At 38.8% G+C, this 13,186-nt stretch overlaps 2 protein-coding genes across 2 annotated transcripts; both read left to right on the top strand.

Moving 5' to 3' along the window:
• The first annotated feature begins 3,993 nt into the window (after window positions 1-3,993).
• On the top strand, window positions 3,994-6,016 carry LOC101300387 (DNA-directed RNA polymerases I and III subunit RPAC2-like). The gene is made up of 4 exons (XM_004306970.1): window positions 3,994-4,084; window positions 4,412-4,529; window positions 4,784-4,860; window positions 5,686-6,016. Exons 2-4 carry the CDS (start codon window positions 4,429-4,431, stop codon window positions 5,829-5,831), a joined length of 324 nt encoding a protein of 107 aa, XP_004307018.1. The 5' UTR covers window positions 3,994-4,084; window positions 4,412-4,428; the 3' UTR covers window positions 5,832-6,016.
• A 3,175-nt stretch (window positions 6,017-9,191) lies between these two features.
• LOC101301439 (probable LRR receptor-like serine/threonine-protein kinase At3g47570-like) lies at window positions 9,192-12,399 on the top strand. The gene is made up of 3 exons (XM_004308484.1): window positions 9,192-10,901; window positions 11,007-11,904; window positions 12,013-12,399. Exons 1-3 carry the CDS (start codon window positions 9,192-9,194, stop codon window positions 12,357-12,359), a joined length of 2,955 nt encoding a protein of 984 aa, XP_004308532.1. The 3' UTR covers window positions 12,360-12,399.
• The last annotated feature ends 787 nt before the right edge of the window (window positions 12,400-13,186 follow it).

The following is a 13,186-nucleotide window of genomic DNA, read 5'->3' as shown; positions in this document are numbered from 1 at the left end:
CTGCAGCCGTCCGGCCAGCCACCGGCCGCCGCTCCACCCCAGTTTGGACCCCCATCTCCTCCTCTCTCTCCCCAGCCTAGCCCCCGAGCCTCTAACCCGCCGGAAGAGGAGAAAACCCGCCGGAAATGCTGGGAAGCTTTTCGCCGGAACTCCCTCCTCCGGCCACCAATCCGGGAAAGCTTGGTATGGTTTTGTAGGTCTCCAACCCAGCTGCCTTGCCCTAAAAGGACTCACTCCGGTTTGCTTCAGGTAAGGAGAAATTTGAGGTGGAAGCTCTACGGCGTTTTTGATGTTTTTGTTCGATTGGCATAGCTAGGCTTGGATTTTGGGTTTGTGCTAGTTAGGAAAGTTGTAGAGCATGATGAGAGGAAGATGCTGTTAAAATTTCATAGGAATTGGAGGTAGCCGGATTTGGCCTCCGGCCGCCGCTGCCGGCGGAGCCGCCGCCGGTTTGGGAGATTTTTAGGGTTTTAAATGTGGAATACTAAGGGGATTATATTGAGGTGATTTATGGAATTTTTAGATGAGATTTGGATAGGTTTGTGAATTTCCGAAGTTTGGTATTTTTGGCGGTTAATTATGTAGAATCCGGCCGTAAGATTTAAGTCGTATTTTTGGGGAGGTTATATTTACGACTGCCGAGGATGATATTTAAGTTCAGATCGTTCCGATTTAAGAATATCGAAGTTAGGCAATGATGAGCGTGTTTATGGCTCTCGGGTAATTTTGCCTATTTTGATTAATTATTGGATTGTTAGTTGGGAAATTAATATTATATTTGGAACAGGACGTGAGGAGGCTCGAGCAGACGAGACCCTAGATCGACATCAAGCTTAGGCCTAATTTGTGAGTGGACTTTTGTTTTAAATAATCTGCATGCGAAATAATTTATGTTGTTGGAGAATAACCGAAATTGAGAATTTCAGTGAGTATATATATATATATCCATATGTGGATGATTATGAGAATAATATGTATATGAGAGAAAGCTAGCTAGCTGACGTGTTTTTCCACCATACTGAGGTAAAATTCCATTATAGTGCGACGTGAGCGTTAGACGCAATCGTCGTAGCCTTATATAAAAATAATAATTTATATAGGGGATATGCGCGTATATTTATACACCGTCTTTTCCACCATAATGAGGTAAAATGCCATTATGGTGCAACGTGAGCGTTAGACGCAAGCGTCGTAGCCTTGTGTAAATTTTCTATTTGTTTTTGTTGTTTCAAAAAAATTCATACAAGGGATATGACAAGTGTAATACATACATATTTTATTTTAGCCTGAGAGGCTGTATTTTACTGAGCATTGGAGACTGGCCGGAGCTAGTCATGAAATTTCCAGTTTTCGTGTTGAGTGTTTTGAGCTGTCGCATGCAGCATATTTTTCTATGGAAAAGTAAAATTGGGAAAGCATAAAGAATTATTTCATTTATTTTATTTTTGTCCACTCACTCTAACGTGTTCAAATGTTTCCCCTGGGCCCTTCGTTTTAAAATGCCAAGTCTGCAGAGTTCGGGTTGGACCTAGTAGGAGACGAGGCATAGTCGCCCGCATTTCCACCACTTTTCATTAGTAGGTTACCTGTTTAACCTACATGTGGTTTCTTTTTCCGCTAGTGTTTAGTAGCTCTGAATACTTGGGTTTAATGTATATTATTTTGGTTGTGGGTGAAGACTTGTTGACGTCTTAGAATATTTGTTGGAGGATTTATGTTATCTTTTGGATAATTATATTTGATGTTTGGATAATGTTGTGTTGTTGGTGGTAGTTGTATTTGGGGAGCACGTAGGCTCCAGGAGTTAAGGTTGGATTAAAATTTTTGGAAGTGTTCGCAGGTTTTCTTTAGGAAGGGTTGTCCATTTTCAAGGGAGGTTATGCCGATTTTTCGGTAATATCTTTCTTAGAGGTGGTCCCCACACGTTTTACTCCGGGTTTCAAGGTGAAATTCGGGGTGGGTCGTGTTATATTTACTTATCGATAAATTATCTTGCATGTCATACATCTTATTAATTGTAGTTTTATTTATTAATTTGTAGTACAAAAGAACACAAAATATATGGAAGCAAGAGATGACAAGGACCAAAGGAAAGAAACAAAAGAGTGAGTTCAAGGCGCAAGATTGCTACGCCATCGTGGAAGGTTTTCAAATGTGCCAAGACATTCCTAGCAACATGGAGATACATGAGTCACCATTAACGGAAGCCGATTGTGAAAGGATGGCTTCACAATCAACTCAACATGAAGAAGTTGATGAACCTTCTATCAACTTGGCCCAAGATAGTGATGAGGTACCGCCGAATCCAAATGTGAGGCCTATTGGAAGGAAGGCAACAACAGAAGCCGCTCGGAAAGGAAAGAAGGCGGCCAAAGATGCATGTCCCATGACATCCGCTGTTGTCACGATTGTAACCAACCAATCATCAATATTGCAATCGAGGGAGAAACAGGACGAGACATACACAAAACAATTGCAAGAGCAACAACAACAAGAATATATGCGATTACAAATGGATCTTCGGAATGAGCACTTCAAACTCCAAGAGAGGGAAGATCGTATCAAAGAGAGAGAAGAAAGATTATGGAGGTAAATCCAAGTACTATATCACTGGGGCCTAGAAAAGATTATTGGCGGTTAAAACAAAAAGAGATAACGGATAGGCAAAAAAACACCACTAGTGGATATCCCCACACATCCTTCCCCGGTGGATATCCTCAAACATCTTTCCCCGGTGGATATCCCCACACATCTTTTCCCTGTGGATTTCCTCAAACAGCTTTTCCCGGTGGATATCCACAACCATCTTTCCCCGGTGGATTTCCTCAAACATCTTTCCCTGGTTATTACTTTCCTCAACCACATTCGGCCGGCGACTCGACCAACCCAGTAAATCTCAATGACCCCTCAAACACCGATTTCTTTTGTAATGAGGATGTCGATAATTAGAGTTAGAAATTTATATTATTGTATATTTTTTTTCTTAGGCTTGGCCTGTCAATTTAAGTCATGTAATAAATTAATTAATTTTAATATGTAATTTTTTAAAGTTATTTATTACTTTTTGTATAATTTTAATACGTTATTCATAATTTTATTAATATATAAAATAATTATTCATATTCAAAATACCTAATATAAAATTCAATAAACAGTCACTACCACGTGACGACCCAGAAACAGAAATCATGGGTGGAAACTACAGCTCAAAATTACTGCCACTTGGCGACCTAGGTCTCGCCCATGACCCAGGCCTTCCCAACGAAGACCCAGAGGGTGGACATGCTCTTAGGATTTGATAAGGGTGGGCGCATTCTGGTTTGGCTCAGTTTGTGGCTAGAACCGCAACCATATCATATTATTTTGTTTGGCTATATTTCAAATTACAACTGCATTTCACTATGGTCTGATCGATTATTTCGATTATACTAGTTTTAGGTAATTTTGTGACATCCTGTAAATTTGCACGGGTAGAAAATGGCTAGTTTGGAATAAGTTTGGGAACCAAAAATTTTTCTACGCCTTAAAGTGCAAGTGAACTAAGCAGCTAATATACAATATTTTGATCCGGTCATGTACGTCGCATTATTATGCATGTATTTTAATACCGTTAATAAAATTGAAACCCAAAAAAATAGTCTTAAGCGTTTCCAACACAAGAGGTGAGAATTTGAAATCGAATAAAATATAGTCTTATTATATGCGTTTAATTTGATTAGATCAAAAATAAAAATGAAAGAAAAGAATTTATGGTCTCTACTCTCTAGTATTTATTCGATCTTCGCATACAACAATTTAAGGACCTACATGTTAATGGTGCAAATGTATCTTGGTACGATGCACAATTCAAAACCGATCAAGTTTGTGTTTGCTTTGAGTAAGAGACGCGTGTCAAGTCCGGCTGTTGTCAGCAACTCATTCAAAGGGGTATTTTGGACTTCTTAAACCTAAAGCTTCCTCTTCATACTGTCCAAAACAGAGCAGCCGTCACTTGGACATCTCTGCAGCAACTCTCCTCTTCGGCTCATCTCTTCATTCTCTACTCAATATTTACTCACTCTTCTCAACTCTTCTTCAAGTTCCGGTATGTCTTTTCTTCTCTAACTTTGTTTCCTAGCTATGTTGGGTATGCTATTTCTCATTCAGTTTATCCTTCAATATATTTAGAGTATCGAATTAGTTAGATAAATAATTGAGATGGGTAATGTTGGTTCTCCTCTAGTTAGTTCTATGCGTACGCTTGGTTCAATTGGGAATGTGTTTTCTGGGTTGAGTAGAGTTCATTGCATCTGGGGAGTTTCATATTTCCTGACACAAAATGTAATAATTTGATCTAAATCTAGGATCCCAGATGTTAATGGTAAGTTTTTCGTTTGATATAGTTAATTGGGATTTCTTTTTTCTTTGGCAGACAAGGTTTTATAAAGAATGGAACTTGGGTCCCTTTCTGATCCCTCCCAATCGACATTCTCTTTGGTTGATGAGGATCATACATTCGCAAATGCTGTCAGATATACTCTGAATCAGGAGTAAGTGCATGCTTTCTAACTCAGTTTTTGTAACTTCGGCTCACATATTCACCTATTATACTGTTAGCTCTATATCTTACTTGTCAAAGCATGAATCATAGAGAGAATATCGTAATTGAATTTTCTGTGGTGAACTAATCTTACCTTTCGTGCTTCGGAATGACGATGTAGTAAAAGTAGTGGTACTGGTAATAAGAGGAAAGCTGTATTGTTTGCTTAATGATAAACTAAGAAGCTTTAATGTTATCTTGCAGTCCGAGGACGAAATTCTGTGGGTACAGCATTCCTCATCCATCCGATAACCGAGTTAATATTAGAATTCAAACTACAGGTGTGTATATTTGTACTTTTTCTTTGCCTTGAGTAATATATGCATAGGTGTATCAGATATCAAATGCAATGATTTTGTTCTGTAGTGGACTTATATCAAATACATTGATCTTGTTCTGTCATGGACATCTGTGATTGTTTCTGATTTTTATTTTCCCCTTTAAGAGAGAGACCGGGTAGAAATGGTTGATGCATATGGTATTTCTTACATTATTATTGGTCAACTTTAATGTCTTTTTAGTTGGTTGTATCTGCAAAATGCACCTGTTGTGCATATGATATTTTTGCCTAATCATATATGTGAATTAGACCCAAGTTGTGGGTCTGCAGATTCTGAACGAGTTTGATTGCAGAAATAGCTGCTTTATCAGTGTACTATCCAAATATGATTTTATATTTTTTTAGTGAAACAATTTAGTATGCTGCATGAAGTGACCTGAGCAGTTTGTTCTAAGAAAGAACACAAAAAAATGCATTATCTTATATATAAATATGGACGTTTGGAGGAATTAAAGTTCTAGATTGGGGGAGTTGCAGCTCCAAGATAGAGCACATATCCCCACATCGATCATTAGATTTTTCCTGCACCTTTTCCAAATCTTTAGCATGAAAATATGTAATGCTTCGAAAGATTATTGCTTTGTTTGGTGGTCGATTTCTATTTAGATTATGTCTATGCCTTTGTTTTCCAGGCCAATCAATTATGTAACTTAAATTTGCTTGCTCATATACAATAAAAAAAAAGATGCTGATGTGCTTCCGTACATATTGTTCAGAATTGAAATTCTGAATTTAGACTAAGCTGGTCCTTTGATGAATTTTACAGGTGATCCAGCAAAAGATGTATTTAAAGATGCATGCCAGGATCTCATGGTGATGTGCCAGCATGTGAGCAACACTTTTGACAAGGCTGTGGTTGATTTCAAAATGAGCAACTCTGTGGAGGGCATGGACATTGAGTCAGATAGTTGAATTGATCATCGTAGATTCTCATATATATGCTTACTTTTAATTACAAATGTAGGTTATGGTGGATGCATAATATGAACTTACAAGTTTGATTAATGGTTTCAGAGTATCTGTGTTGGCGGTTGTAGCAAAGTTCTGCCAATTATTTTGTTCTTCTAATGGAATAAGTCGATTATCGTTTGTTTGTCTCTTTTGCCAGACTTGATGTTTCAGAATCTAATTCATGTAAGAATATGCATCATAAAAACTGTCATATGACTCATATCAAGTGTTCGAAAATGATCACGAGTTTTCGGAACTAACCATCGGCATTTCAACCGAATTATAAGTTTATTTTCTTTGAATCACAAAATAAAGAGACAAGGCTACAAAGAAGATTGAGTAGTACAACTAAAACCGAAACTGTTAAAGAAAAGGGCATTGGAAGCCGTCAGAGAAAGAGTGAAAATTATACAGCGCACCCGGGTATATCCACCGTTGATTTTGACCCGACCAAAAAAAAAAATAAAACGTAGAGATAGACGGGTAGGCGCCGAACGTAAGCGTCTCGAGAAGAAGAGTAGATACTACGAATTAGTACATTACTTCACAATCCCACCCGTAAACTAAATAGTTACGGTACCTTCCCTTTCCCTAAACCTAAGTTCTTAACCTAGTAGGAACTACGTCCGAACGGACGACCAACCAACGGGGGTAAGGGTAAAGGTAGGNACGTACGTACCGTACGTACGTAACGTACGTAACGTAACGTACGTACGTAACGTACGTACGTAACGTAACGTAACGTAACGTAACGTAACGTAACGTACGTAACGTAACGTACGTAACGTACGTAACTAACGTAACGGTTTAAACGTTAACGGTTTAAAACGTTTAAGGTAAACCTAACGTTAACGGTTAACCGGTTTAAACCGGTTTAAAACCGTTAAACGGTTAACCGGTAAACGTTAACGTTCGTAAACTTAACGTTTAAAAACGTTAACGTTTTAAAAGTTTTTTTAACGTTTTTAAAGGTTTTTAACCGTTTAGTTAAACCTTAAAAACTAAACGTAAAACAAAGGTAAACGAACGTAACGAANAACGTAAGAAGTAGTAGTACGTAACTAAACGTAAACTAAACGTTAACGTAAAGTAAAGAACGTAGTAAGTACGTACGGTACACGAAGAGAGAAGTAATAATAAGANACGACCGGTACGACGTACCGTACCTACGTACGTTAGTCGTCCGTAACGCAAAAAAAAAAAAAAAAAAATTAAAACGGTGGAGATGACGGGTGCGCCGAATAGGCTCTCGAGAAAGAGAGTGATTCCAGATTGACATTCTCACATCCCACGTAACAATGTACGCTTCCTTCCAAACTGTCTAAGTCAACTTAGAGATTTCTCGATAGTTCCTTTCGACTTGCTGGTGAAGTTATCTGACATTGCAAAGATCATAGGTCCTAGTCTTACTGGCTTTGTAAGGGTGGGTGGGCTAAGTTTTTATCTACTGACGGAGGAGGTTGTGTTCATGGTGGGTTGTACATTGAGAGAGGTCGTTTTCCTGGAAAAGAATGGGATCCAGCGTAAAATATATCCATGCTACGGCTAGGGTTCGTCACAACCTAACTAATCATGTTCGAGAGTCTTTTCCGGCTTTTGAATTCGAGTTTACTCCTGCAGGAGAAGGAGGCATACTGTGGTGGTGGCGCAAAACCCTAATCTTCAGGGCAGAAGCACTTCTATGCGAACTACCGGCTCTAAAGGTACGTCGTTGGCATGGTCGTCATCCAGAACAATGGTAGCAGTGGTGGCAGGTCGGACGGTGGTTCAAACATGCTTGTATGTACAAGTCATGTTTGTTCTTCTTGCAGAACACAGAGTGCTATGATTTTGATATTCTTCCTCAGAATACTGAAGTCATTTTTTTTTTTTTTCTTTTGTCTGGGTGCGATTTTCTTTTGCAGTGGACACCATGCTGTGAAAAAGCGACTAGAACAGGCACACAATGTGCTAATTTCTTGCAACGTGTAATCAACTATGTGGTATTGTGGTATTGTGGTCAAGTTGTGATTCAGGGATAATTAGAAGCAAAAGCAGACCTGACAATGAGCCGAATGAATTGAAAGAAAGAGCTAGCAATGACTTTGTGGACACTTGTGCAAGCATGTGGCTGCGGGAAGGAGACTTGTGCATGTATGGAGGGAAAGAAGGCCTGGATAATCACAATTAAGAGCCAGATGTAGTGGAGGGGGAGAAGTATGTGTGATGAGGAGATCACGAGAGAAGTGTGGTTTGCTCTCCTTTTCTCTTTATTTCTTCTTCTGATAGGAATGAAGAAAGAAATTGAGTGCACAAGTAGCACAAAATGTTTTGTAATGCTGTGTATCATTTGAAACATGAGCATATAATATTGTCATATGGCAATAAGATAAAAGCTTTAATTTTGCAGTGTTAGTGGAAGGTTTTCATGTTTTGTCAAGTGACTAAAAGTTGAGGAGTTTCTAATCGTTCCTTGGATGTATTCCCATGGGAATCTCTGATCTGGTGCAAGCTACATTCTCTGCTCTGGTGCAAGCTACTAAAAGTAGTTCCTGATTCACATGTTTTAACTTTTAAGTGATTAACATTTACCCTTTTGTGTTTCATTTTCTTCTCCAAATTATGCAATAATATGCATTATGACTTATATTGGTGCTGCTTACTGATCCTGGCCGGTGCTGCATACTGATCCTGGTGCGGCATTACATAGCTCAAAAAGTTACTAGAAAAAACTACACCACGTAATAGTTCTAGAGCTAGTTGCAAGCCGTCAGTGGTTGTCCTAATCATCTCTTCCAAGTCTTCCTAACTGTAATAGGTATCTTTTCAAAAAAACTGTAATAGGTATCTGCAACTGGTCCTGGCCGGTACTTCATCTGCCGTTATGATTGATTTTGATTGAGGAAATTACAAAAGTCATGTGCCACTAGTCCCTTAGTGGAAAGCTACTGATCGAATTAAGTCACTCGTCTTTCTGAAGAAATCAAATAATCAAGTCAACCAAAGAGTGCTCTTCATCATATGTTGTACAGATTGATTGTTCCTACTATAATGAACTTGTACCTGATTCATAATAGCCCACCAAACAACCACATATACCTCCCTCTATTGTCTTTCAGGTTATTATGCCTGTCAATTCGGTTTTGAATTTTGATTACTCAGTTTTGAAATCAAGAGTGGGAAAGAAAGAAGTTTTGAAATCAAGAGTGGGAAAGAAAGAAGTTTTGGTAGGTTATTATGTATCTTCCCATAATCCCATCCTTTAAATTAGTTTTCTTGCGCATCAAATGGAACTCGCCTATCCTTTTGTTTCGTTGATACACCACGAAGAAAATAATCAAAATGGGAATTTTGGTTGTGCAATTTGTTCTGATATACTCTTTCTGTAATGCAATGTTCATTTTCTGTTCTAGCTCCTCCATGCAACTAGACCATCCCTTAACCACGAGACTGGAAGGAAATGAGTCGGATAGGCTGGCACTACTAGCAATCAAAGCTCAAATACAACACGATCCGAACCAGGTCACAAGCTCATGGAATGAATCCCTTCATTTTTGCCTATGGCACGGCGTCACATGCAGTCGAAAACATGACCAAAGAGTGGCAAAGCTGGAGCTCATGTCTCTAACGTTGGTGGGATCCATATCTCCACATATAGGAAACCTAAGCTTCTTGAGAGTGCTAAATCTCAAGAACAACAGCTTCAATCATCAAATTCCACCTCAAATTGGGCAGTTGCGTAGATTGCAGGTATTGCTTCTACACAATAACTCGCTTTCTGGCACCATTCCTTCCAATATATCCAACTGCATCCAACTCGTCACTCTCTTCCTCAGTAGAAATAATCTAGTGGGTAGAATTCCTCCAAAACTGAGTTCCTTGTCAAAGCTTAAGAGTTTTGTTTTGCAAAACAACAATTTAACAGGAGAGATCCCTCCTTCTTTGGGGAACCTTTCGTCTCTCGAGGCGATTGGTTTAGGGTATAACAACTTAGAAGGAAGCATCCCAAGTGTTCTATGCCGGTGGAAAAAATTAACAATTTTCTCTCTAGCCATAAATAGGTTGTCTGGTATCATCCCTCCCTGCATTTATAATATCTCTGGTATAGTTCAATTCGAGGTTTTATCAAACCAAATTCAAGGAACTCTTCCTTCAAACTTGGGCACTACAGCTTTTCCCAACCTCCAGATCTTTTCTGTTGATGAGAATCAATTTACCGGAGCCATCCCTTGGTCAATATCGAATGCAACAAATCTTGTGTGGTTCCAATGTTCATCAAACAAACTCACTGGACAGGTACCAAATTTACAAAACCTTCATAACCTTGTGGTATTCAATGTCCAAGATAATAATCTTGGAACCGGTAAACATGGAGACTTGAGTTTTGTCTCAGAATTGATCAATGCCACAAGTCTAACTTGGTTGGGGTTCAGCCATAACAACTTTGGAGGGACGTTGCCCACATCAATATCTAATCTCTCAACCAATCTCCAAATGATTTTTCTTCAAGGAAACCGCCTAGAGGGAAGCATTCCAACTGGTTTAGGAAATCTTGTGAACTTGCTAGGACTACTTATGGGTGAAAACAACTTCACAGGTAGCATCCCCAGAGATATTGGGAAAGTTTCGAGGCTCCAGGAAATTTATCTTGGGAACAACAAATTATACGGGAGCATTCCATCTTCTCTTGGAAATTTAACAGAGTTAACCATTCTTCACTTGCAAGGAAATAATCTCAATGGCAGCATTCCTTCAAGCCTAGGAGAATGTCACCAGTTGCTAGAGTTGGATCTTTCTCATAATAACTTGGATGGCAAAGTACCTCAACAATTACTTATCGGTCTCCACTCTTTGTCGATTTCCTTAAACTTGTCAAAAAACCACTTTACTGGTTCCCTCCCCTTTGATATTGGAAAGTTGAAGAATCTAGCTGCACTAGACGTTTCTTACAACATGTTATCAGGACAACTTCCCAGTAGCCTTGGAAGTTGTGAGAGTTTAGAAGTCCTATACATACAATGTAACTTCTTGGAAGGGCTCATTCCTTCATCTATGAAGGAATTGAGAGGGATTCGAGATCTAGACCTTTCACTCAATAATTTTTCAGGAGAAATTCCACAGTTTTTCGAGACCTTGGGAAACTTGGGGAATTTAAACCTATCCTTCAATCAGTTTTGGGGAGCAGTACCAACAGAGGGTATCTTCAGGAATGCAAGTGCAACTTCAGTTCTTGGAAACACAAAACTCTGCGGCGGCATTGCTAGTCTTGGACTTCCAGTGTGCAACTTCAAAGAGTCTAAAGGAGGAGAATTGTCTCATAGAATGAAACTAGTGATCTTTTTGACTTCCGGGTTCACTCTGCTGGGATTGGGTGTGGTGCTTGCTCTCATCTTTCTTCGTAAGAGAAGGAAAGAAACTGAAGTAAGCACTTTTGAGAACTCCGGTTTGCCGGTTTCATATGCTACTCTTCTAAAAGCTACAGGCGGGTTCTCTTCAGTTAATTTGATTGGTGTAGGTGCTTTTGGGTCTGTTTACAAAGGAATTCTTTCTGATGATAAAGTTGTTGTTGCTGTCAAGGTGCTTAACATGTTACACCGGGGAGCATCTAAGAGCTTCATGGCCGAATGTGAGGTGTTGAGAAATATCAGGCATCGGAATCTAGTCAAGATCTTAACTGCATGTTCAAGTATAGATTTCAGCGGTAATAGTTTCATGGCTCTTGTTTACGAGTTCATGGAGAATGGTAGCTTGGAGGATTGGTTGCATCCATCCACTGGAAATGAAGAACTGTTAGAAGCACCCAAAAGTTTAAGTCTTGTTCAGAGGCTTGACATTGCCATTAATATTGCTTGTGCATTGGATTATCTTCACAATCATTGTGAAACACCGATAGTTCATTGTGATCTGAAGCCAAGTAATGTTCTTTTGGACAAAGATTTGACTGGACATGTTTCTGACTTTGGGCTGGCAAGGTTTCTCCAGGAATCGACCAATGTCTCTAGAAATCAATCACGCTCCATCGGAATCAGAGGATCAGTTGGTTATGTCGCTCCAGGTAAGTTTCCTCATGTTATTCACATTTATCTCTTTCATTTACCATTTCATGAGAGCTAGTTTATTTATAGTATAGTTGTCATTTACCATTACATTCTTCAAACTGTAGAGTATGGTATGGGAAGTGAAGTTTCAACATATGGGGATGTCTACAGCTTTGGCATTCTCTTGTTAGAAATGTTCACCGGGAAGAGACCCACTGATCGCATGTTCGGTGATGGCTTGAATCTTCATTACTATGTGAAGACAGCTCTCCCTAAACGTGTTACAGACATTGCAGATTCACTAATTCTTCAAGGAGGCAACATCAATGTTGAAGAATCTCACAACATGTCGAGCTTGATTTTGATATTTGGAATTGGACTCGCCTGTTCGGTTGAATCCCCAACAACCAGAAAGGCTATCAGTGATGTTGCATATGAATTGCACTCAATTAGGGAAAATCTTCTCAACTAGCTAGAAATCTAGAACCATCTAAGTACGTTACAAATGGATTGGGAAGGCTCTTATATGTGTGTATGCTGTGTTAGTACTATGTTCTTGTGTGTACTGTAACTGTGTGTTTGAGGCCTTGAGCCCTCAATGTAGTTTAAAGAATAAATAAAGAGTGTAACATCTTGTATAAATCTATTAAACACCCTAAATTTTCCTCTTCAGTGTGCCACAGATCACATCACCTCTTCAATGTGCTTATATATATTTTTGGATGCTTAATCTCACACAACACTTTGATTGCCAATGAAGTTGCAGACTTCATGTATAAGTTGAAACAGCAGCAGGAAGGTTTTTTCTCTCTCTCAAACTTGATATTAGTAAAGCTTAAATATGATAGACTTACACTGTTATTTTTCACTCTCTGTTATTTTTAATCACACCTGCCTAGCTTCATGCAGGTTACTAAGGTTGTGTCTCATCTTTGCTATATATCGTTATATATGCTGTATATTCCCTACTTAACTTTATTGTCAAAAAACCCTTGTCCTTGTCCAAAATCACTACTTATTAAACTCACATCCGGATCTTTCTCTATTGGATAAGTCCCTAGCTAGCCTCTATGTTAATCTGTCAACTATGTAGTTCTTTTACATCTGACAAACTATGCTGTTATTGAGCTTTTCATTATTATGTTTGAAATGATTTCTAATGAAAATTCAAAATATCATATATAATGAGACTTTTTCTTTATCATTGCATTTCTAGTTTATAATATTAATACCGAGTCATATATGGAAATGTTGGTTTTGTTATCAGAGCATCCTTTCATGGTCTCGCTTCTTTCTCAC

This window comes from Fragaria vesca, linkage group LG7 (genome assembly GCF_000184155.1).
Source record: "Fragaria vesca subsp. vesca linkage group LG7, FraVesHawaii_1.0, whole genome shotgun sequence".
NCBI classification, from domain to species: domain Eukaryota; kingdom Viridiplantae; phylum Streptophyta; class Magnoliopsida; order Rosales; family Rosaceae; genus Fragaria; species Fragaria vesca.
Note: the sequence above shows the minus strand (reverse complement) of the source record. Positions and strands in the feature narration are given on the sequence as shown.